The sequence below is a fragment of the Rhipicephalus sanguineus genome, chromosome 2, assembly GCF_013339695.2.
Source record: "Rhipicephalus sanguineus isolate Rsan-2018 chromosome 2, BIME_Rsan_1.4, whole genome shotgun sequence".
In the NCBI taxonomy this organism is placed as follows: domain Eukaryota; kingdom Metazoa; phylum Arthropoda; class Arachnida; order Ixodida; family Ixodidae; genus Rhipicephalus; species Rhipicephalus sanguineus.
In genome coordinates this window covers 25,439,807-25,466,490 of record NC_051177.1, presented here as the reverse complement: position 1 = coordinate 25,466,490, position 26,684 = coordinate 25,439,807, and the positions used below count along the sequence as shown (strand labels likewise).

Here is a 26,684-nt window from a genome sequence, read left to right as displayed (position 1 = left end):
CTACTTATACTCTGAAAAACCAGCTTGGCAATTCTAATTGGCCGAGTAAGAAAAGGACATATGTCAAAATTCAAAGCAGTTTAAGAGCCTTCTTGCTATTTTAAGATCGATGATTGAATAGGCTTGCACCACAAGCTGTCCAGAAATGTTAAAGCTTCAGGGAAAAAGTGCACAGCAGACAAAGAAACGACGAGGACAAGTGTTGCCTTTTATTTTGTTTACTTCCAACTTTCATTTATTAAAGCAACACAAATATATACCTGACACACAGGCCCATAACCAGCCCCCCCCCTCCCCCCCGAAATTTTTATACTTAGTGTTTTACCGAAAATAAATAATGAAAATAGGCGTTTTTCTCAAATAGTCAAGGCTTTCAGCAAGTGCCCCCCCCCCCGAAAAAAATTCCTGGCTACGGGCCTGCTGACACATGTGATCACTAGTACCATATCTGTCAAAGCACGAGGGCAATAAAACAAACTAAAACCAAAAGCAGCAAAACTATGCAGGAATACCACATGCAGGTGAATTTAAGTAAGCTAGCTCCTTTTTTGTTAGTGCGATAGATGGCTTGCTGGCACAGCTTCCATTAGCTATTGCCGCCACCTCAATGATGATCGTTTCTTTGTCTGCTGTGCACATTTTGCGCTGAAGCTTTACCATTATGGAATACCAACTAGCTCGCTACCGCACCCTGTTCAGAAAGACTTTCATGCATGTGCTCTTTCAAGTACTAAAAGATCATGTTTCCATTTAAAGGGGTCATGAACCACTTTTCCAAGTAATGATCTAATGACCTTTGTATCGGAGTTTACTGCCTCCCGAATCGATTGCTGCAAAAATGTCTCGAATCCGTCAAGAATCAGCGAAGTTACGGGGGTTTGGCGCACGCTCTCAGCGCTTTCTCTCTTTTCTCGTTCCGACGAGCGCACTGGAAGCTAGACAGGGAGGGATGGCACGGGGGTAAGAAGTTACGTCAGCGCGCGTCATGAAACGCGATCGCTCTCCCGCTGTGATTCGCACGCGCGAGTGCGGCTACCGTGTAAAGTTAGCAGACTGAGGAGTGCGGTGCGGGCAAGTGGCGGCACCCCGTGGCAAGAAGTGCATCTCATCCGGCTATCGGCCAGTAAGCATGCTATGTCTATGTCTCCGCGATGTCAACGTGCAGACGCCCCGCCCACTGACGAGAGTGAGAACCGGCGTCTGTTTGAAAAGAGGGCGCCTGAGGAAACGGCAACTTCGCGCTCCGCTTGTGGCCTTTACGCGGCGCGCACGACTAATATTTTGCAGAGCAGTTCATAGCCGTGTCAGCTTTCCGCAGGTTGTGTTTTTTCAACAAGCCTAAGGGGTGCTTCATGACCCCTTTAATGTATTCTAGAACTTTTCCTACAGCACCATGAGTCTCTTTGACGATACCAAAGACACCATGCGTGCTGCGAGAAGACACTTGGTAGGTGAGAAAACATGCAGAAAGTAGATGCGGGGGGTGACCTTGAAGTCCTGCACCAGTCGCCGTGTTAGTATAGGTATTGATGGCATCTGCTAAGACCTAAGTAGTTCCGAATTGGTAAAAATGATGTACATTGTCTTCTCATGGAGCCAGAGGCTTAACATACTGAGTTTCAGGAAATTTCACGGAGCCAATATGGCCAAATTACAAAGGCACTTTGAAATTTGTCACATCACCATTGGAGATTTCGGCGGGAAATTTGGAAGTGAAACTTTTGAAATTGATTTTCCCATCGATTAATCAACCTGTAGTGGTGAAATTAACGGCACTAGAGTTTTCAGGGTATAATTTATCAGCCTAAACTATAATTTATTGTTTCACTTTAGTGTTCCTTTAAGCACTTTTAGACGTGCAATAGAGAGATGAAAAGGCCACACGTATAGCCATACATGCACAAGGTTTCCCATAACCTGAAAGAGTTTGCTAACTAGCATGATGTGATGCTGGTCTTTTCCGCCTCTAAATAACCTTCGGGTCACTGTGCATGCATTCCTTCATGAGGTGCTATGGCTGCCCTTTCTGCATTGTGCCATGAGCACAATCTACGAGATACCTCTGAGCCGTGGCGGAGTACGTATACATTGGCCAAACAGGACACTGCATTAATGACCATTTAAGCGAACATAGTTCGTCCATTAAGAATAGAGAAGGGTCACATCTACCCTTCCATTGTGCTTCGTGTGGCTGCATGCCACAGTTTGATAACACATGGCTGCTCGGAAGGAGTTGGGATGTGCTGGCTCAAGAGTTGCTAGAAGCCTTTCACATGTTCAGTAATCACTTCACAATGGTCAGTATCAAATTTCAGTTTAGATTTGGCTTAGTACTCGTAGTTTGCCTATTTTGTGTCACGATTTCAATCTTCGTCAGTATTTCTGCACGTGTGGCGAGTTTACTGGTCATCTGCACGTATATTCTTGTGCCTACATGTGCCGAGTGCTTCCGAAAATAAAATCAGTTGCCAGTTGGCGCTCTTTCTGTCCATTTTTTGTTTCGTCCTGTGATTATAACTCATACCGCATCTTCACGAAATTGTAATCATGCCGTAGCATCCATGACTGCTCATTTGTCTTGCTGTCAGTGGCAGTCTGAGTTTTAGCTTAGATTTCAAGTCGACCCCAAACTTCATAGTTTCAAATTCAACTGAAATAGGTTGAGCTACAGTCATGCATACCTGCCAAGTCTCCCGGATTACCCGGGAGACTCCCGGATTTTGAACGTTTCTCCCGGTTGTACGGGTCATAGGAAAATCTCCCGGAAATCCAGTTTTGCCTCGCGCGTCCAGTGCATTGCGTTGCCCCGTGCGTCACGGTGACGTGAGGTGGGACGTTTCGTGTACAGATGTGCTACACGCAATTTAAAAATTGATCCTAAATGTGTTATAGGTTATATCAGCCGTTAATATTTCGTAGATGATGCGTTTGTGTACACAAAAATCTATCCCACAAGTTATCTCGCCTTCATAATTTTGTGTCACTACTGCTTTAAGTGGGGAGCCCAGCACTTCAGGGGCGTAGCCAGAAATTTTTTCGGGGGGGGGGGGGGGGGGGTTCAACCATACATCATGTATGTTCGTGCATGCGTTTGTATGTGTGCGTGTATATATACGCAAGCAAAATTGAAAAATTTCGGGGGGGGGTTTGAACCCCCCCCCCCTGGCTACGCCCCTGCAGCACTTACGCGTAAAAGGGTAGCCGTTACCGATGTCTGTCGAGATAGCGTGTTCGCCAGCGCTCGCGACCGTCCCTATCTCAACGGCGCCCCTTATGGTCCCTTGCCCGACGAAATAACTGGTAAGCAAGCGACGACAGGCCTCGCACGCGGAGCGATGTTATCACATGTGCCCTTCGCGCAACGGTGACGGCCGGGTCGTTTCATCTCTGCTTCAACCGCGTTCGTCCCTAGCGCTAGCGCGCATTTACTCGCACGTGAAACAGACGATGCATAAGCGATGTTATCGGTTTGGATTCTGTACAGATCAGCGGCGACCGCAAAATCCCGCTGACAGTGTCCATATAATTGCTATCGCAGTACTCCACTCCCCCGCGCGGTCGGCATACTTCATACCCCCCCCCCCCCTTTGAGTAGATCTCCCGGATTCCGTTTCTCCAAACTTGGCAGGTATGGTCATGTAAGTAAAGTACATTTCAGAAATAGTGCAAGAGCAATGGCTGGTTTACTACTATTTCTTACACATTGATTTTTCTCAGCAAATAAATTGTCTCATGACAGTCACTTGCTCTCATTGTTTGCCCTTACTTCCTAAAATAAAAGGTGACTAAGCATCAGATGCTTCTCTGTGTCATTACAGGCACGGTCCTAGTTGATATGCTTGACGTGTACTGTCTTCTGTATGTACCCCAACATTCTCTTTTATAGTGTTGTATATTTTTCATCGACGGTGTAAGTAGCATGGCACTTCGGAGGTTGATAAGTTCACCTTGGGGCATTGATTGCTTCATTTAAACAGTATAGGAACAACACAGCACAGTAGAGTACATTGCTTATGTACTTGGCATTCCACCATCTTTGAGAATATTTTCAAACATTCATGGTTGATATATTGAAGATCCCAAACATACTGTCATCAGGGGCGGCGCCAGGATTTTTTTACTGAGGGGGCACCCACGACAAGTGGGTGCCTTCAGGGGGGCAGGGAGGCTGGGAACATATGCATTGTATTTTGACTATGCTTGCTCTTGGGGGGGGCAAAGGGGGGGCAGGCGGAAATTTTGGGGGGGCTAGAGCCCCCCCAAACCCCCCACTGGCGCCGCCCCTGACTGTCATTGACAGTATGAACAAAAGAAAGGCCACTCAGAAAGGTTTTATGTTAATATTATTGTTTTTACAAATACACAAATACAGTCACCTTGGACACAGAATGTCTGAGTATTCAGCACTTGTTTAAAACCATCTTGTGGTTAGTGAGTTGACTTTGTACACTGCTCTATGTTTGCTTGCAGGTACCATTGCACTTCCTGTTCTTTGCTTCGTGGTGATGTGCTGGTAATACTGTCCGTAACAAAACATGGGGCACTGTCTGTGTGTTGTTGTTTCCCATGATGAACACCATGCACTGTAACAGCACCATTATGAGTTTGCACTTGCATTTGGTGGCACTCGGCACACACACACACATGCACACATACACACACTGGATGCACAAATAGTGAGTGAGGTTGTCTAGGCCACAGCAAACTGCACCACATCATCTTGCAGTTCCTGTCCATAGTTCACTTTTCTGTTGAGGGAGTTAACACTCTGGAAGCTACACATAAGTCCCTTATCTCATTTTTTCTACACATTGTCCTTTCTCACTTTGGCATATGTCAAAATGAGCATCTTTTCACACAGGCTGCACTTTAGGTTCAAGGGTTCCGAGACCTCGCAGAGTTTTTCTTGGTGGTGCCACTACACTAGTCTGGTCCTGGTTATTGTTTTCTATCCTAACCGGGGGCTCCTCTGGCTCATCAACCTTTTCTCTCGCTTTTTCTTGCTTTTGGCCAGCTGTAAGGTTTGCGATTTGGTCCTCAACAGTCTTGACCATTGCAGTGTTTGGACGGTTCCTCATGGCCAGTTTGTTTGTTGGTGGCACCTGCTTTCGATGTGGCATTGCATACTTCAGCTTCTCCCAGAACCAGCGTTCACCCCAGATGAGATAAGTCTTCGTGGTGAGCAAGAACTTGAGCTCTTTATCGAGCGTTTCTTTCGGTGGCAGCTCACCACGGACAATCACGATAAGCCTGTCAACACGATCTTCTAGCATCTGGTAGTAGGCTGTGTGGAACTCCACTTGAAACCAGAGGCTTTCGAGAAAGTCCTTGGATACCACCAGGATGGTTCTGCGACTGTTTTGCACAGAGTTGACGATGTTCCAGCTGATGTTGTAACCAGGTAGCCAGTCCCGCTCATGAATACAGAGCTTGAACTTCTCTTCATTGCTTTCCAGGCTGTTGAGTAGTGCCATGGCAATGTCACGATCAGCACTGCTGTATGATACAAAGGCATCATATGTTTTGTCCTCATCCAGATCCTCTTCACTGAAGACGCACACAAACACATTGTAAAAGTGGATGTAGACGTAGGCAATGATGGTCTGACGGTTTCTGTAATAGAGGATCAACACCACCACAAGCAGCACAGCGAGCAAAACGCAGATGACTGACACTGCTGCTAACTGCTTCTTTTGTGCACTGTAGTCTGTTGGGCAGAAGACAGAGTCTGGTATCTCATTGATGTAGGACAGTGCCAAGGTGTCATTGAGGCTTATCTTTTCTCCACATGCAATGTCCAAGTAGTCTTTTATCATATAGACATGCCCACGAAGCCAAACCTTGAAGGGGAATGTAGAACAGTCGCAGATCCATGGGTTCCCACTGAGTGACAGGCTGAGAGTTGCAGAACTGTTTGCGAACATAGCCATAAGTTCTGGTGTCATGGAGCGTAAGCTGTTGTTGGTCAGAGAGAGATACTGTAGTCTGCGTGGAAGTCTACTTGCGTCAAATTCTTTTAAATTGTTGCCATCTAAATGCACTCGAGTCAAGTTTTCCCACTGTTGAGAGCTAAGGTCCTCAATGGTTGAAATCTGGTTGTTTTGTAAGTACAGAACATTTGTGTTTGTTGGTGAAACTAATGGAAGCCTTGTGAGGTTGCCCTGCCTACAGTCCATGTGTGTGGTGTAGTCCATCCGCCGAAAGTAGCAGGTGCATTCGTCTGGGCAGTTCTCCTTAATTGTACATGTGAGCTGTTCAGGGTCAACATCCAAGAGGTTTTTTCCTCTGAGTACTTTCGGGCTTTCGCAGGTATAAGATGGGGAGTTCTTGAACAATGCAATGTCCTTCTGGTTATTGTCTGACAAGTACTTGATGAAGTCGTACAGTTGACAGTTACACTCGAAGGGATTTCCATCCAAGTGATAGTAATGCTCTGATGCTGTGTCAGTATTATAGGTCTTTTCTTTGGTTTCGTACTTTTTTAGGATTTCTAGTTCCGTGACCTGCACAGCCTTTATTTTGTTAAAGCGCAGAGAAACTTCTGTGCTGGTTGAGATTAGGTTTGGCACCCTCAAGTACGTTATGTTGTTGTAGTCAAGGTTGAGCTTCTCCAAGGCCAAATAGATGTCCCAGTTGATGTCTGGGAACTGAATAAGGTTATTTCTTGAGAGGTCAACTCGTTTGAGCTTCTTGTTTAGACCAAAAGGAGCATTTCCTTCAAGTACCTTTAACTTGTTCCTTCCAAGTTTCAGGTCCTCCAGTTTTTGCAGTCTTTGGAAAGTTTCCTGCTCAATGCTTTCTATAAAGTTGTATTCAAAACTAAGCACCTTCAGGCTAATCAAGTTGTCAAAAGGGCCTGCTTTCAGTGTGACGAAATTGTTTCTATAAAAGATAAGCGTCTCCAGAACGAACTGCTTTTCAAACACTGTTAATGGCAGCTCGGTGAGGTCATTATAGCTCAGGTCCAAGTTTAGAAGTTTTGTATTCTCTCTGAACAGGTTTGCTGGTAATGACGTAAGTCTGTTGTTGACCATTCGAATGTTCTTCATATTTCCTGCATATGCAAAAAACTTCTCTGGAATGCTTGTAAAGTTGCAGTCCAGTAGTGTGATATTCTCCAACCTGCTTAATCCTGTGAGAAGCCGCTCAGGTGGGGACCCCAGTTTGTTGAGGACACTGAGATTTAGATCTCCCAGCAGCCTGTTGTTCTTGAACAGAGTATCTGGAAGCGTCGTGAAGGGATTCCCACCCAGCTTGAGATTCTCTATGCCAGTTAGGTCCGCAAGATCTCTGTCAGTGATGTTGGTCAGGCGGTTAAGCAGGAGGTCGAGATTCTTCACTGATGTGAGGTTGGTGAAGATTCCTTGAGGAAGCTTGGTGAGGTTGTTCTTGTAGAGGTAAATGCTGATGAGCTTGTCGAGACCCCTAAACTGACTAGAGTGCAAACTCTGCAGCAAATTGCTGCCCAACTGGATGCTGGTGATGTTCTTGAGCGGCCAGAAGACCTTCTCAGGGAGGCTTTCGAGTGCATTGTTGTTGAGCTCAAGGTTTAAAAGTGTCGTGAGGTTTGCAAAGGTGTCCTCTGGTATGAACCTCAGATCCTTGCTCCCAGTTACAGTGAGCCTCTTGAGCTTGTCAAGCCCTTCGAACAGCCGTGCGTCCAGTGTGTCACCTATTTGACAGCTTACCAGTTGCAACGACGTCACGTCCAGCCCCTCGAGCACTTGGGCAAATGAGCCGTTAGGCATGGTGCAGTAGCTAAAGGAGAAACGCTCTACCTCACTCACGCTGAAGTTCTGGAAAAACGCCGTCTGGTACGGGGCCGCGGTGTCGCACTGCACACGAATGATGTCGTTGATGGCATACTCGATGACAAACGCCTGCTGCGGCTCGTTGGCTTGTGCATTATAGCAGGAGAGGTGCCAGCCTCCAAGGTCGTCATGGCCGAAGCGCGAGTCACAATCACACATGTAGCCTGGCACATGTGGAACGTTGTGGCAGTGGCGGCCACGTGCACCGTTCGCCAGGTGTAGGAACAGCATCAGCCAGGCTGCCAGTGCCGGGAGCAAGGCGCGCACGACTCCCTTCCGATGCCAGCCATGACGCATGCTGGGGCCACCTGCACCATAGACATAACAAAAAATTAAAGTTAGTGTTGTGGTCCCATGCAGAGACATTTGTCAAATGTAGCTCAACAACAACATATGACAGGATCGTGTGAGCTAATGCACTGGTTCGTGCGTTTCTTTGTCTGTAGAACTCTGAGGGTGTAAACCACATGATTTCTTGCAATGCCAGTAGATGGAGATGGTCCTTCAAAACTGCCAAGACTAGCGCACTAGATTTTGCTCAGATGAGGAATCGGCAGCGATGTCGTTGATTGCAGATACGTTATGCACCACTGCTGTACCATTTGCTGTTGTCTACTTGTCAAGTTAGTCCTCTTATCAGCATATTAAGGAAACACAACAGTAATATTTTTTTTTCTAGAAAATTCGGCAGAGCTTGCAAGTTGCAAAGTAGGAAAATAAAGCCTTGTGTAGAATGACATCTTGGCAAAAGCACATCAGTATATGGCAGGTTCCTTGAGACACGAGTTTTGCGCTTGTTCCAGCACTTAAGTGTGGCATTTCAAAGTCTAACCTTTCATTGTGGCTTCCACACTCCTACTCAAAGGCCGCATCCGTCATGGAGTTATCTCGGTCACTGGTGGCACAGCTCCGCAGTGTGTCCGATCGAATGACCCGCCGGCGAACGACTCCGTCGCACGAACATTGCACATAATGCCATCCGAAACGCGGCACTTCGCGGTAGTATTTCACTGCTTTCGTACAGTCTACGAGAAAGATTAGAGCGGGAAATCCCCCGGTACTACGTGGACCAGGCTCCTCCGATGGCCTCTCCTCCCATCGTTTTCCGTAGTCTCTAATCGTCGACTGTGAAGGAGGGTCAGTGGAAGAACGAGTCCGATGTGGTGGCGCAGGATGTCCAAATGGCACCCTCGCCTCAACACGATCGTCGTCCGCTGTCGTTCGTGTGTCCGCCACTGCCCTGTTACCCCCCTCCCCCTTAGTTCCCTTTGCTGTTCCCGCGGCACCGAGGCACCCGACTTCCGCAGGACGTTGTTCGGGAGCACTGCGCTGTCGAGCGAAAATTACCTCGCCGCTGGAAGCCCAGGGCTAGATGGCTGGGTCCACCGTATGCCGCGGTTTCCTCCGAAGATCTGGCTCGAAAAGAGGCGCTCGGGGAAAAGATGTGGGCCGTGCGCACAGTCGGCAAGAGCTCGTCTAGCAGCAAACGACTGTCGCTGATGGCCCGTCGCGCATGGGCACGAGATTCGGTTACGCCCTTAGACGGGGCATCTCCACGGCCCGCTTGCTGCCGTAGCGGAGATGGTGGCTGTTGCAGCGGGCGTGCTGCCAACGTGTTCCGCGTACGAGAGGCGATTGCGACCCCGCCTGGAAAGCGAATGCGTTCTTGTCTGGCTCGCTCGCTCTCGCCAGTAGCACTTGTGCCGCGTGGCTACGAGGTATTGGAACGCCTCGCCGTCGTTTGCCCGGTTCCATCGCGGCGACGACGCGATATGCTGCTGCTTCTGCTGCTGCGCGAATGTGATGCGAGTTCGCGTGTCTCTCCGGAGCGGCCACGAATGCGGCACACGTTTGGGGGCAACGCTGCGTCGCGGCCTTGGACAGAAGCGTGTACCCTATAACGCGACCGAAAGACGGGAAAATGCGCGGCACGAACGAGCGACCGTAGAAAGTTTCGCTTGTCGACTCCGTAACCGCAGAGTTTTACATTTTATATTTTTACGCATAAGTAGTAGAAACTGTCAGCTTTTGCAATTGACAGCCGAAAACAGGAAGCTCTGCCCGACTCCCGTTGGCTGTCTGTCCTCCTCGTGGAGGTCACAGACAAGCCTGTGACGAGGCTACTTCGCACTCGTGTGCTTGAGCAAGCGGCTTTTGTTATTTACAACGACAGCAACAAAAAAGAAACAGCAGCAGACACTCTTGCATAAAGCTGGCGAAATGTGTTCTTTACGTCAGGTACTATACACTTGGATTCTGGGCTTCTTGTTGTTAGTTGACGACTTTCTTGTTCGCGGGCGCGGTTGCGCGGTGTATGACGTAGAATTTTGCCCAGAAGTGGTGTCTTTGCATCAAACGCCACAGTGGAACGCATTATGCAAACCTACACTACAGCGCGAGAGCTGCCCACGCGCTACTGAAGGTTTGAGTAGCATATCGGGCCTTGTAATCTACGTCATATCTCACGGCCAGCATGACGGCGCGCGTAATTACAAATGCTGCAAAATTGATCGTCTATGTAGGATGGGGAAGCACAGTGGGACTAAGTGTCTGCAGTGCAAAATTTGCTCATCGATATTAGCACTATGGAGGAATGCAATTGAGTATTATTTGAAAAAAAAATTGTATTTCACAACATATTTTTTAAGGACTTCTTGAAATTGATGCTAAATGCACTATTTGGCCAAATGAATATGACTTGATTACTGCTTCCACTCCGCAATTGTGGCGTCTGCCCCGTCTCTCACATTTTACTTAGTGGAGCTTTGCTACATTAGAAAATCGCTCGCTGTAAACTGCATACTCGCCTTTTCAGCAGTGTCAGTCCGCGTTCACCTGTTTCATTTGCGCGTGCGTGAATCCTATCAGGCGTTGCGGTGCCATAGACCTTTGCGTAGCTCCATGGTAAACAAGCCTCATAAGGCATTCGTCGACAATATCAGATAGCTTCAGAGTCGCTGGTCAAGCGATCTTTTATCGCCACGCATGTGCTCAGGCCTCCTCGTTCCGTCGCGTTGTGAAACACACCGAGCGCCGCGCTGACCTTGCTTATCCTCTGCGGGCAGCAACTGGAGCAGAAATGTAGCGAGGAGAAACTGTCGGTCCCGGTAGCTCCCTCGGAGACAGGCGTGTTTTTCGGGACATTCGATCATGCATGCGCAGTTCAGCAGCAGTACAAGAAACAGTACAAGTCTCCCCGGTGGTTCGAGATATCCGAGGATCACGCTGCCATCGGATGCCGTTTTTTTTTTTGCGCCTTTCACCGGGAAGGGGTGGCGGGCGAGTATCCATTTCGCGTTTCAGCCACAACTTCAAAGAATATGAGAGAGACGGCTGTTTATGCGTGATAACCTCGGCCGGCCAACTGATCCCATCGAGCGCGCTCGCGACGGTTTCCGGTTTCGTCTAGCCGGCGGTGATATGAAATGAAAAAGCAAGGGTTCGTCTATGTCGCACGCGCGTGTGAGCGGCGCGACCTTACAACGGCGTTTCGTTGTACTATCAATGTGTGTGTGTAAGGGTGGGGTGGGGGTGGAGGTTGTATATACAGGGATGCTAAGGGTCGAGATGATCTAGAGTATTTACGTATGACACGCTGGCAGTTGTGTTTACGATGTAAACGAGTTGGCCGAGATCCAGTATTGTGGGAGGAGAGGCGCGCGCGCACATGCCACCAGAGACGTGCACCTCTCGTGGCCGTGGCGGCACACGTGCTTGTGCACAGAGAGCGTGAGGATGCCCATTTGCTCTCCGTGGAAGAAGGGTTTTTTTTTTTTGCCGACAGACAAACATTTGTCGTGGAAGGGGAAATCGGGCGAGCGAGCTCAAAATCGCGCGTGAGACCAAGGTGACGTTCCACGCGTTTTTCCAGGTATACCTACACATTTCCGTGCTTGTATAGCGTGCGCTCCGCCGTTTAATCGCGGCCGCTTCTTATAGGTGAGGTGGCCTGTGGGATTTCCACTGTTCGAGGGCTTTTCTCTGTTTACTAGCGTCAGTCTTGCACTTGATAGACAAGACCGGTTTCTTAAAATCAACCGTACGCCCGAACGCGATCCCTTGAACACTACACGGCTCACGCTGGATCGAGCTGATCACTGTATAAACCGTCGGTCTCAGAAGTCGGATAGAGCAGCATATACTATTCTACATTTTTGCGAGCCTTCTTTGATACGCCTGCTTTTGTTGCGTGACACATACGTCAAATTAATGCCCCTGAGCACTCGCTGCGCTTTCCCTTTATACTACGTGATCTCTGAACGAGGAATGTCGCTGGAGCCAACTTTTCGACAAGGATACTTTTCTTCGCCACGGACAGCTATCGTAACGAATGCAAGTATCTTGTCGAAACGTTGGCTCCAGCGGCATTACTGCTTCAACGTCTTCTCCTGACACAAAACGGCGCAGAGAAACGGGGCACAGAAAAGGCACGGGTCTCGGTAGCAGCAGTTCATATCTTGCGCGCCGTTACTCTTCCCTCTCGGTTCGATTTCGTTGCGTTGTTTTATATTAAAAACCTCTATCAGCTCGTCTAGTCTATCACGTGACTTGTGACCACTTCAAACGCCCCCTACCCCTGAACTTCTGCCTTGTTCGGTCACTACAGTGTGCGCCATATGAACGAGCGGCTGTGCACAAGGTGTTCTCCGCATTAGCGCAGACCGGAGCGGACATTGCGGTCAAGAAGTTCGCGTCACGCGCTCGTCGTCCCGACGGGCGCTGCCTGCATCAGCGCGGGTGTCCTTCTTCAACCCCCGAGAAGCGGGTCACGCGACGACCGTCGCGAGTCGTCTTCGCCGCCGCGGGCAGGTATATACCTCGACGTGCGGTGATGGGGGCCCAGATGCGCACACGTACACGGATGCCGCCTCGTCTCGTTTCTGGGGCGCCTGATAGCGGCGTTGCTCGCACCTTCTTCCCCGCCTAGAAGACAAAGGGTGCTTATGGTGCACGCGGGGGACGCGAGGCTGAGGCGCGCTAACACGGGCGCGCGCCAGGCCTTGCAACGCGTGGAAGTCGTTGGCGCTACCGAATCGTCGTGTACTCGGTGTTTCGTCGTCGTGCGAGCGCGTCGCGACGCCTAACCCAGTGACCCATGTGGGGGCGCGACGTCGACGCTCGGAGTCCGCGAGGAATGCGGCGCTCTGGACGGGATTCCCAGGCGTGAGAGCGCGTAGCTCTTGATGCGGTTTGCTTGTTTGCGTGGGGCTCTCCGTGTATTAGGATTCTCGAGACGCATTCACGCAGATTACTGCGCGTGTCCATGCGCGTGCATGCGTGTCTAGTGCTTTCTCGACCCGGTTTTCAGGGTGATTCTCGGCCACGGAACGTCCTTTGTTGCTACTCATCTCTGCGGGGTTACTGTGCAACACTTCTTCAACTGCAGATATGGCTCCTTATTAGACCTGTTGTGAACAGCTGAGGGTAATTACTGACGTTGCTGTGTACTTGTAGAGAGTGTAGCTTTAATTTACACATGTCGCCCAATCTCGTTCGAGAGAACGGTTTCTTGGCCTAATTGATATATTTGCTGATGGACACCAGCAAAGGGCTTCCAGCTTTTTTTCCCCTAGGACATAAAAGTGCCTTCGTAATTTGCTTAATAATCACATAGAAAAAATGACATTGTTGGAGTGCATACGGAAGGTTTGGACGAACCTGGACGAACAAATGTCATCGCGTGCATTTCGCTTTTGTTTCTGTTCTGAACCTAAGCAATAAGATGAAAAAAGAAACCCCTATAATGTGGACATATGTATTTGGTGTAGAAAATGATGGTTTTACGAAGAATAGTATTTTCATTCTGTATACACTATATCGCTGCTTCGTTGAACACGCGTATCCTGTTTCTCTTCACGGGAAGAGAACAGGGTTCGGCTGCTTTGTTCGCTGTTAAGATCTTGATAGAGTGAGAGACGTAAACATTTATTCCGCTCCATGTCTTCAAACCTTGAGATACTGTCGTATTTTCCGGAAAGCTTGTTTTGCAATTAATTTAAAGTGACCGAAATGCGTGCGCTACGTGTCTTCTGAGTTGACCCTATCCGGTGAGATTTTCCCGCATATTTATGCTATCGGTGGTGCGCGTGACAGCGATTTCGTCACACCCGACGTTGTTCTCCGGAGCCCATGGAGAGACAAGCCATGCAATCGTGTGGACCGCCGAGATTGCTGTATAGGACTGCGCTTGGGGAAATCCAGCTACGGAGGCATAATGGGCGGTCATTTGTAGCTCTACATAATAAGCGCGCTTCGGGCATCTTAAGTGCCTTTTATTTCTGCTGTGGACTTCTGGCTGAAAATTTATATAATGTGATTTCGTTTTCTCCGATTCCTTTTTTTTTCCCTCTAGAATTAGTGGGAACACTCGGATTTTTCATATACAGGACGTGAGGGGAAAGGATTGGCGTTATGCGGGAATTATGGCTTTGTAGCGCATATAAATGGTATGTACGCAACCAAGAGACGTTCTGGTTTTGAGTTCTTATTGCTCCGCATTTTCTTCCGCGGTATTTAGACACTACGCGGTGTCCCGCCTTGGTCGCGTTCGCCTCATCGCTCATACTGCATGCGCTTAATTATGCAGTGGTAGCCGAATAACCGTGCTACATTTTGGTGATGTTCGCGCTGATTCGATGCAGCGCTTCGTACTATAGGCTTTGTCCTTTGTTGAGCTTGCTTGGCGCTCGTGCCGTCTAAAGAATAACACGAAGCGCGACACGCGCTGGTGCAATCGAGACAAAGAAAGAAAGAAAGAAAGAAAGAAAGAAAGGAAGAAAGAAAGAAAGAAAGAAAACGCATACATGTATATATTATAACTATAGCGGTCCGTGCGCGTGAAAGTCCCTTCACCTCTTTACCACGTTTAATGCCCATATCGCAGGTTGAGCTCATTATGTTTGTTAATATTAGGCATAGTCGTGTGGCGCCCATTGTGCATACTGCTACTAAACGCTAACGGCGCGCTCACTCCGGCTGACGCCGCACAGTAAAGTGCATTAGAAGTTGCGTGTAATCGAGTTTGGACAGAAGTCTCTGCGGCACGCGAATACACGAAGGAGCCGAGCCGGCTGCGTGATTTCTGTCTATACGAATGTACGCTTCTTTGTTTTATGTCGCACTTCATTAGGATCCATTGTTGTAACTTGTGACAGTTCGTGTCGAGCCTGTCGTATAGCTCAATTATCGAGCTGCAGGCATTCTTTTCGTTAATATATTGAGTTACACATCCCTTCAGTTTCCTATAAGAGATCCCGCACGATGCAGTTCGCACTGATTTTCTGGGCTTTCCATGCGGTGTCAAGATATTTGTCCAGATGCAGGCTATGAAAGTTAAGCAGAGCTTATTATTGCGTAATTGCTAGCTACGTAGCGTTATATACCTGCGCTAGTCTGTTACTCAACAGAAATCTGTTCATTCTGCTTGGTGCGAACGAACACCTACGGGCATAGTTGAGGAAGAAACAGGAGAACTTAAGTTTCCTGTACATACACTTAACGAAGCCCCGCACATGAATACACACACACACACACACACACACACACACACACACACACACACACACACACACACACACACACACACACACACACACACACACACACACACACACACACACACACACACACACACACACACACACACACACACACACACACACACACACACACACACACACACACACACACACACACACACACACACACACACACACACACACACACACACACACCACACACACACACACACACACACACACACACACACACACACACACACACACACACACACACACACACACACACACACACACACACACACACACACACACACACACACACACACACACCACACACACACACACACACACACACACACACACACACACACACACACACACACACACACACACACACACACACACACACACACACACACACACACACACACACACACACACACACACACACACACACACACACACACACACACACACACACACACACACACACACACACACACACACACACACACACACACACACACACACACACACACACACACACACACACACACACACACACACACACACACACACACACACACACACACACACACACACACACACACACACACACACACACACAGGGTGTTTCAAGAAATGTGTCCAACCTTCTCAAAAAATTAGGAAAATGCGATATTTGCTCGGGGCTTTCAGAATTGCTTTTTCTGTAGCGGCAGGAATCTTAAGGTAGTTAAGGACATCATTTAGGACAGTAATTAAGAAAGTTACATTAATTAACTTTTTAATTAGCGGAGTTAGGTGATTGTGTCAAATGGGAGAATTGAAGTTCTTCATGCGAGGAACCCATCCGAGCTTTGATATTTCGAAAAAGCGTCCTCTAGTAATTGTTATGGCGTAATGGAGTTCAACCAAATGCAACGGCTTTCAACAGCGAAATCCATGGAATTCGGTTGAATTTCATTACTTCGTAATTATCACTAGAGGCCCCTTTTTCGAAATCTCAAGGTTGGGTTGGGTTTCTGACATGAAAAACTTCAATTCTCCTATTTGACACAACCACCTAACTCCACTATTAAAAAAGTTATTTAATTTAACTTTTTTAATTACAGTCTCAAATAATTTCATTAACCATCTTAAAATCCCTGCCACTACAGAAAAACCAATTCTGAACGGAGCAATCAAATATCACATTTTCCTGATTTTTTGAGAAGGTTGGACACATTTCTTGAAACACCCTGTGTGTGTGTGTGTGTGTGTGTGTGTGTGTGTGTGTGTGTGTGTGTGTGTGTGTGTGTGTGTGTGTGTGTGTGTGTGTGTGTGTGCGCGTGCGCGTGCGCGTGCGCGCAAGTGACATGATCGGTGACCTTTCACAAGTTCTCTCTGTCGATAACAGTTTCTCAAAACGGCTGATAAAGCAGAACGAAATGAAATTCCGCGTACATAATTACATGTCTGTTTCGTTCTGCGCTTCGGTCACTTCGTTCACATTGACTGCTTATAAATGAGCCCAGTTTCTTGTCGTCGGGTTACACCATGCGCTTTTCTCGTACATTTGTTGTGGCTTGTTGGGTTCACTAAAAGCATTTAGGCTACACGACAGAAGAAGTGATTCGGTGTCGTCATTCGTTGTGATATAATACGTTGAGCAATCGCTGTCCTGTGTATTATATTATCGCGTGTTTGGTCATACTGGAATAATTAGTACAATTATCAAGGCATATATGTGGTATGGACATTTAGACAATCAGCAGAATTCTAAATCTCAAATATTCGCGCATTCACATTCCTGTCGCTACGGGATCGCATGGTGCGTACTCGTGGGAATGTCTTTGTTTCGCGCCTATATAACAACGGGCGTCGTCGACAGGATGTTGTGGTCAGCGCAGCCAACCGGATTTGCACGAGGCTTGCCGGCGAAGCCGCGTTCAGCGGCGGGATACACCTCCTCGCGTTCGGTCGAGCGGCCGGCTTGCTGCCGGGCGACGTGATGGACGAGGCGTGCCCGCTGGCGAGACGAGGCCGCTGGACTCCGAGCGCGTTCGTTTACAAGTTTGCCCGCAAAGCGCTGCGGCGGAATCTCGCTGAGGTTGCGCTACTGCTTCCGAAGAGCACAATTATCGCAAACGCATGCAGTGTTGACTGTGTTGAAGAATGCAGGAGGGAACGCGTTTCGCTGCGGCTGAAACGGCACGGAACGTTATTCACGAACATCACCGAGAAAGGATATAGAAAGGAGCGTTGCGTCACGTGTACGTCACGCAGTGCTCTGTCGTTTGAACTGTGGCGGAGGTTGTGGCTGTCGAGAGGACACAGCAGGGGCGTAGCCAGAAATTTTTTTCGGGGGGAGGGGGGAGTCAACCACCCTTCATGTATATTCGTGCGTGTGTATGAGTGTCGGCAGGATTTTGTCTTGGGGATGCAAACCCGTGTAGCATCGCGGCTGGGGGTGGGGGAGAATGCTGGTGTAGCTTGGGTGGGGGCAAGTGCTGGTGTCGCTTGAGGGGGCAAATGCCTCATTCGCATCGCCCTGCTGCCGCCCATGTGCGTATGTATAGGTACATACAAAAGTGAAAAATTTCAGGGGGGGGGGGTGTTAACGCCCTCCCCCCCCTCCCTCCCCTCGCGTGGCTACGCCTGTGGAGCACAGCCTACTGGATAGGCTTCTATGCAAAACAGAATCTGTGGGTTGTTCTGCCCCCTTGAATCATATTTCCGCAGGAGTTGGTGTATCTGCAGTGAACGCTCATGCGAGCATCGCGTCTCTGTCGTGAGAAACGAAAGTATCCGGTTTTGCGAGACCACCTGATGCGTCCTCCTTTGTCCTCTGCTCGTTCGCACCAGCCATTGAGCGGACAGCGTTAGGAGCGAGGCTAATGGACGCTTGCCAGAATCGGCGAAGTGAACGTGCCGCGGTAACCATTAGGGTCTGAGAAAGGAAGCTGCGTACGAGCAAACGAAGCTATGGCTTTGTCTGCAGCGTGCACATATACAAGCGCCTCGAGTCCTTGCCGGACTTATCGCGAATCGTCCACGTTCTGTTCCCGCTCTTCGGGGAGCCTCCTCTCATAGCCGTGTGTATCAAGGACAGCTCTGTAGCGGTGACGCAAAGAAGGCATAAAGAAGGTGACTCCGTTGTGGCGTACAAATAGGAGCAGCTCCTCCTATCATCGAGGTTGTTCCCTGCATACTCGTTGACTGTGACATTTTCCCAGTGTGAGTCAATGGCGTAGCCAGGGGAGGGGGTGGGGTTCACAGCTGAAAATTTTCAGCTTTGCATGTGTGTACATACAAACGCATGCACGAAACACGTTCGTTGTTCGCTTCGGCCACCACCGGTATATGCCATGTTAAATTTGCAGGATATAAGGCCTGTCCTTAATATGGCTTTGTACGGGATCCTTGTTGAAGGACGCAGAAAAAGAATATATGAAGGACACGTTATGTTCACAGAACGCCTGTTGCTCAGCGATATATATTCAGGCTGCAGCGCTGGGTAGCAGCAGGCGTCGTAAGAAAAAAAAAAGAGGGAGAGAGAGAGAAAGGAAAAGAAGAAGGCTGAGTTTGTAATTATGTGTGCACTATTATATTACAAATAGTTTGAATTTCAGGGCATGTTGTAATAGAAGCACACCGTACATCATTAAACGTTCCGGATATGATGAGAACCATGTGTATAACTTAATCAGTATCACTACCACGCGTCAATTTAATGAGCGGTATCTTAGGGACGATGTGTGATCGAACAAGGTGGGCAAGCGCCGCTCCATCATTTTCACGAGCATATAGTAGACATCTCTATTGTCCGTCGCGCTGCCCGGTCGCTGTGTATGAGATGTCGCGCATTGTGCCAACTACCGTTGACCAAACCCTGTGTTTGAGTTTCGCTTGTTTCCAGTCTTTTCCGCTCCACGAACGGTGTGTCCTTATTATCCTGGCGTTAACTCTACGGTTTACGAAACGTAACTTCGTGATGACGAAGGTGAAAGCCACACAGTGGTGCGTAAGATTAATCTTCGCATACGTTATTTCGCTGCCCCACTGCATTCTTATTACCGTTAGTACATAAGTATTCCGGGACAAAGCAGCAAGCACTTTTGCGTCTGTTTCGGATCGCTCGCGACATTCGTCTTCCTTCATTACGGCGACGTGAAATTGCGACACGGAACGGCGTCGCACGCGGAGGGCGACGCAGGAAAGGTCGCGTGCGTATATGGCTGAGCTATAGAAATGAGCTCTTGGTTTGTCTGATATCTCTGGCTAACTATCTTTACCTATATACGACAGGAGTTGGATTTGGTACCGCTGCCTTAAAGGGGCCATGACGCTGTCGCCCCAAAATTTGCGGTTTTCAGCGGAAAATGGAAGTAAAGGGTGTATTGTGCCTAAACATGTATGAAAAAATGGAATGTGAAAGAATATTTCAGTGCAAAATAAGACCTATGGAAGTCGCCGGCTATGAGGCCCGCCCACCGCCGGTGACCTTGTGTGTGATGCGACTCCGCTCCATGGAGTTATAGCTGCACGGATCGGAGTCGTCGTCTTCTATCAAAGTTTCAGCTGTTGCAAATCGTTGAATTTAAAATCCAAGTTAACCAAATCTGAAACAGCTCGATTGCGCGCGCAGCTGAGCACGGAGCAAAATCTAAATGCAGACGCTCGCACAGCAAGTATAGTTTGTTACGTCACGGCTCGCGAGTGCGCCTGTGCTGACGGACTCTCAGGCCGCTCGCATCGTTATAAAAATATCCAATTATAAATTAAGTGATCGAGCAAATGCGCTAAACTTTCGCCGTCTTGTTTGTGAACGCAGAAGGATTATTAACCCACATAGATTATGATCGAAAATGGGGCGTAATATAATTTCGCGTGCACCAATTAATTGACGAGCATGTGCCCTATCCGAAATGTCGACACACCGTCGCATAAGCTGTGCCCTTTCTTCAGCTGACAAGTCACTGTGCGCGTTCTTGTTTTGTTCCATTGAGCGTGTACATTTATTTCTTGTACGTGCGTCATTCGCGTCACTGATTAATTCTGCGCCGGTAGACGCGCTGGCATGTATAGCTGTAAAATACGCGTCACCGGTCCACCGTTCATTCAGAGTATTCCTGTAGTGCGATTTGTGCTGCGGTGGCTAAATTCAGCTGCTCCTGCAGCCGTATTCTGGCCAAACGAACATTGCGGAGCTCTCGCGAGGAATTCGTTGTCCAACCAGTTCAACGCGCACAATACGCAGTGCCGTTGGTTTTCCGTGTCGTAGCATTGCGTGATTGGCGAGCTTGCTTGCGCCCGTAAACTCATTTGTTACTGTGTGCCTCTTCTGGCTCGAAAGGACATTGACTGTATAGCGGCGCGGAAAAAAAAAAAAAAAGAGACGCTGGGCTGCACGGGGCAGCGAACGGGGACAGTGGAGTTGACTCAGGCGCGCAGCTCCAGTGTGTGTGTTATTCCACCGAGGCATGGCTCGGCTGGCCGGGTGGTCGGTACTATATCGGCTGTCCGAAAATTGCCCACGCTAGGTAACTTCCGCGGTCCGCTAAGCTCGTAGCGTGAGCGAGAGGAGATGGATGGCGTGTGCGTACCCTCCTCTGCCGATCTTCGCGCCTTGTCCTCCTTTTCTTTCTGTCATCCAGCTGTCTCAACGAAACCATTTGTGCGACCGTTTTCTGTTTTCTTCCTGGCGTCGCGCGCTCTGCGTGTAGCTGTGCCCGTACGGGTCTTTTCACGCCGGCGCAACAACCATAATAGGCGGTGCGACCCAGAAAAGGGGGACCCTCTGCTCACTTCCGTCAACGCGTGTGTGTGCGAGCGCGTTCGCACCGATCGACCGTCGCTGTATACGTATCTCCTTAATTTTCTATTTCGACAAGGCATAAGCCCTGTAAGCTGCTGGGTTTGCGCTGTCGCACCATCGCGCGTGCTGTACGCACGCGCACATTGGCGGACTCATGTATGAATAGGCCATGCATGTAGTGTGCATCGCATCGAAATCGTTTTGCAGCGTTCCTGCTTCTTCCGTTCCTTTGCAGCACTCCTACCAGGGCGCACATAATCGTGTCAGGCGAAAGGCGCTATATATTGTTAAATTTTGTTGGAGGAGGGTAGCATGCAAAGGAAATAGCGCTAGTGAGTTCACCGAATGTTTTGGTGTACGCAACTCCGTAGCTGTGTGCATAGGGACCAGAACACTGTGCACTTTTTGAACAAGAAGGACATGTTTGGACCTTCGCCGCTTAGTCGATGGGGGCGTCCGAAAGCCATGAGGTTAAAGTTACAGCGCAAACACGCAGGAAGCCCCGCGAAGAAAAGACACGACACACACAAGCGCTCCTAGGCACAAGCGATAATGAGCATGCGCGGCTGACCTTTAGAAGCTTACCACATAATGAAAAAAGCTCAACGATGCATCATCGGTATTTCTTTATCCCTGCACTCATCTGAATGGATTTCACGTGTTCTCATATCTAATACACTGGCTGTCATCCTTGTTTACATTTTGATTAGAGCTATTGTGTGCACATGAGCGGTAGGGTTGCCTCGGGCTTATATATGCACCGAAAAAAAAAAAAAGACTGCAGATCCCACGAATTGTGGGAATCGATGTAATGCGAAGCAGCCAGCAAGGAGCTGCATACATCGTCTTGTAGGTCATTGAAGAAAATGCGTGTCATTGTTTTCATGTTAACTCCTATTATTTATGTTCGTCACACAGTAACGTCGCGCAATACCAACTTCGGGTAGATGAAGCTAGCGAAACGGCCGCCAGCGCACCATGAGCTTGGCACGTAAGTCATGCTGTACATGTGTGTCACGACTTTAATGTTATGACTTGTCATTTACGTTCGTCATACAGTCATGTTACGCCATACCAATTTTTGTGTACATTCGATTAACCAAGCGACCAGGAGAGCACAAAATCGTAGGCGGCTAGATAGATAGATAGATACGCTCAAAGTCGCAGAAGTTCGCTAAGAAATGCTTCGCATTTAAAAAAAAAAAACAGCGCTTGTATATGTCGTGCCCTTTCTTCATGGGGCGCCTTGTGTGTTTGCGCTGTAACTTTAACCTCAGGATTATGTACCAACTTGGCCCAAATGAAATTTTATAGTCCGGAAGCCCGTTACACCTGTTGGTTTATACATGCTGCTGTATCATTCTTACTATCTATCATTTTACTACACTATTCTGTTACTCCACAGACGCTGAGCCGTGCTCCCTATACAGTTGCTACGTCAACCCCCCCCCCCCCTTTCTTGACAGGTTTCATTACCCTCCACAGGTATTTGCCGCGTTTTGATATCGATTTTAAGGTAGCAGGTGCGACTTCCGATCGGGGGCAGCCACGTTTAGGTGGTATCAATCAATCAATCAATCAATCAATCAATCAATCAATCAATCAATCAATCAATCAATCAATCAATCAATCAATCAATCAATCAATGACGAGTAAATACTACAGAATGCAAGTAGTCTGTCGTATTTAATTTGATTCCGTTCTAAGTTTACCTGCCGCATTAACCAATATGGCGACGTCCGAAGAACAATTCGAGCGGCCTGCTGCTACATAGCAGGCGTGGGCGGCCGCGTCATCCGAATCTCTGAAGCGCGCTGGGCCATTTCCCATCGCGTGCTAGGCACGGTCCGCAGCTCGTTCACCGCGGATGCCGACAGGAACCGGTTGCTGCGCAGACTCACCGCCGCGCTGCTCGCGTGAAGAGAAGCCTGTTTCTATCTTGCTAGAGAAATAACTGCCCCTCCCTTCTCTCCTTTAAAGTGCTCCGCTGCCTCGGATTGTTGGCGCCGCTTGGCACTCGCTCGCCGTTTCCCAAGTTATGTAGGGCAAGCGGGCGCGCTGCATAGGCGCGCCTTTTTCGGACGAAAAATATCGTGGAAGGGCAAAAAGAAACTGCCCAGTTTGTGTATAGCGCTGCGGCGGCGGCTGTCGGTTATCCATCTGATAAGAAGGAAGTGCGTGTCTGGCCTCGATGTGAGAAATGCCCGTGAGGCACATAAACGCACGCACCGCGGCGGCGTGTGAATAGGCTTCGCCCCATTGTTGCGTTCCATCGCGTCGGCGCTGTCATTCGTCGATACCGGCCAGTGGCGAGTTTTCTTGTACATTTTGTGTTTCCTACATAAGGTTTTTCTTTGATTCATTAATTTTTGTCGCGGTTGATGTGCGCTTTTCAAAAGAAGAAAATCTTGTTTTTGCTCCGCCGACTTCCATTACAAGGTCAAAGCCAACGCGCAGCCACCCGAGAGCGAAACGCGATCGCTGTGTCTGGCAGCGATTCGCGGAAGATGCGTCACAAATGCGCTTCGGAAGGTCAGCTCGTAAACACTTGGATGTTACACGCGGTGGCCACAACATTTCGTAATTCTGCTAGCCTTTCCGTATACGCTATTGTATATACGCGAGATTGGCCGATCCTGCGGGGTTCCTCTACCATTTAGTTTTTGATGGACCTTGCACACACACGATATGTCAAAAGACATATCGTGTGTGTATGTCTTTTGAGAGAGAGAGAGAGCTCGGTGGACGTGTCTTATAAGGAACTCGGTCATTTTAAATATGAAGCGAGGAGCGTAGCAGTGAATCCCGTTCACGTTCACTCCACCCATCGATCTGCACGTAATGTAGTGGTCCAGTATAGACGGGTCAAGGAGGCTCTGGCTCATCGTAAAATGCTGCCCACACTTTCGCTACGCGCTCGAAATCGTCATTTATTATTGTTCTAATTGTTGATCACTGCTCTGTCAGTGTATCCAGTGACATTGGCTTCCAAGTATAGGAAAAAAACAAAATTGGTTTGTCGCTTTGGAGCACATTTCTTACGTTCGTATCTCCGTCTTGTAGCTGTCTCGTATCGCGTGTTTCGGCGATGAATTCGAAACAGCTTCTCAACCTGCTAACATTTTATAACTGTACTAGACCGAAAGAAGCGCGGACAACATTGGATTGCACCTGTTTTGACCGTCCACATGGGGTTATTTACGCCATAATAACCCCCGACGTGGCGCGGCATCCGTAGTATTCTTCCGTTTAATGGGCCGTCGCTTGACGTCCCTGTAACTGAACATGCGGGGAGGAAGCACAAACTTCCGCCGCTCATTCCCGTCTTTGTCCTGCGTTCCCAGCTGCCACGGCGTGTCTTCTCGTCCGCGACTGATACGGGTCAGCGAACTCCTTGTAGTCCACAAAGTTTTTTTCCGTGCCATCCCCGCGCGTGTGTGTGTGTGTGTGTATACGCGGAAATCGACCGTCCGAAGGAGATTCTCCGAGGCGATTTCTACGGTCTGCTGCCGTAGCGTTCTCTGTGAGTGTGCGTGATGGTTACAGCAACTGCTGCGGTCTCCTTCGCGGAGTCCGGCGGCACGGACAGACATGCAGTGTACGCGACCGCATTCTCCGGTGGCGTCACCGTGCACGCACGGTCATTTGCACGAAACCCGCTGTGCCTGCATGTGTGTTGCGATCGCGCACGCGGCGCGTGGACATTCTGACCTCGATGTCTTTCTCGAGAGAAGATGATTCCCGTGCCGTGGCGCTGCGCCGACAATGGCAGGGCATATACTGGTTGGCGTCGCGTCGCCTCGGCACATGTACTGCTTTTTCACGTCTATTGTCCGCCCTACCTAGATATTGAGATTGAGTGCGTGCGGGTGTCGATTGTGTATGGTGTTCACAGCGGGGGGCTATGTACACTTTCGTGTCTATGTATCCCCGGTCGAGAGCTGAAGGCAAATGACAAGCGGCGCTTCAAAGAAAGAAAATCTACTCGTGCCTTAGTTTATTTTCGGGATAAAATAGCCCCGAGAGCGTTGACCGCGGTACAGATAACGGCGCATCTACGTATATCGAGATCTCCTCGAGTAGGGATAATTGAATGAATACCCAAGCGGTTTCTGATGGTCGCTTTCCGAGTGTTGAAGTCGCGATTGCAGAAACTACGGCAGTTATCGTGCACACTGTTATTCATGTGGCTTACTGCCTGTATTGACGAGTCATCGAACAAGGCAAGTCGCTGGGCCCGGCTTTTCGGCAAGGAGACTTCGCGGCCGCTTTCCTGACGAAGATTGCGGTGGTTGTCGAAACGTTGACCCCAGCGATATTCCTTGTTCGACGTCTGCTTCAAGCCTCCATCTTTCTGGGAACTTTTGTCGTGAATGAACCCTGCTGCTTATTTCATATCCTTTTGCGGGGTATAAATTGTCGCTAGTTCACGTGTACGGTAATGCACGCTGGCATTCGTGAGTCTGCGGTCTCCTAGCCGTATACCTTTAAAAACACACGGTGCCGTAATCCTTGGCGCGATATGGAATACTCGGGTCGTCGCCTTCTGCACCGTTGTTGTCCACGTTCGTCGAAAATGACTGCTCCATGAGTCTCGCGCGCGCGGTTTCTGCGGCGACCGCTTCGCGCACGTCGACCCAGTTTTAAGCCGCGCGTAATCTCTCTGGCGCTCCCTGCGGCCTGGAATTGCGGTTTCTCGCTCTATAGTGGGCCTCGATGGTTTTTCGGCCTTCGGCTGCAGATCTCCTTTTGTCATCTGCTCTCGAAACTGCACGCTGTTGCACGGTCAGCTGAGCACGTATGGAATGGGTGTCGTCTTTTGCTCGTACTCCGCTCGATTCGCTCCACTTGTTTGAGAGGTTCTCGACATCCAGAGCCGCGAATTCAATGGCCCCGCAGGCGCCTTTGTGTACGTGTACATATTGGTTACGTCTAGCGCTCTCCTATAAATTCTGATAATGATAATAACTCGGCTGTTTTTATGCGCCCTCCGCCGTGGTAGGTTAGCGGCTAACCGCGCTGCCAAGCTCCAGGATTCCTGGTCATGGCTGCCTCACTTCTGTGGGGGCGAGATGCAAAGACACTTAGGTTTTACTAAGTGTCTTAAACGAAAGAATTTTTTTTTTTTGGGGGAGGGCAGTTTCTTTGCTATATGCACACCCAAATGAATTCAACAGACATTTAGGCCAAGGGAAGCATAGGGGACACTAATTGTTGTCTTGAACTGTAGTGCAGTAATTGTGACGTAAATTGTAATCAGTTAAAGTGGACCAAGAGGCACCCTTTCCGGAAGTCGATGGGATCCGAACCCAACCTTCGAATTATACGCTTAGGTTTAGGTGCACATTTTTCATGATCCTTCACTGTATGGTTGCCTCAGGACCATGTCGTGAATTCGGCATGCGAGACATTAGAATGTGATTTTTTAAAATTCTGCTGGCGGTGCAGGCGAGTGATATTTGTTAGCTTGTGTTTATGTACATGTGTTGTGAATGTGGGCGCATGTGTTGTACTTGTACCGCATGTTTTTAACGTGCAAGGCATTACATAAGC

The 26,684-nt window shown here is 48.9% G+C and overlaps 2 protein-coding genes across 2 annotated transcripts in view; one reads left to right on the top strand and one right to left on the bottom strand.

Moving 5' to 3' along the window:
• LOC119382573 (tudor domain-containing protein 3) overlaps positions 1-26,684 on the top strand; it is a 134,605-nt gene that overhangs the window by 43,327 nt on the left and 64,594 nt on the right. The gene's annotated exons all lie outside the window — the stretch shown is intronic.
• The window catches only part of LOC119382570 (protein toll), a 29,289-nt gene continuing 6,967 nt past the window's right edge, over positions 4,363-26,684 (bottom strand). The window contains exon 2 of the mRNA XM_037650329.2: positions 4,363-8,119. Within this exon, the coding sequence (XP_037506257.1) occupies positions 4,854-8,108 (3,255 nt within the window). The 5' untranslated portion in view covers positions 8,109-8,119 and the 3' untranslated portion in view covers positions 4,363-4,853. The remainder of the gene's footprint in view (positions 8,120-26,684) is intronic.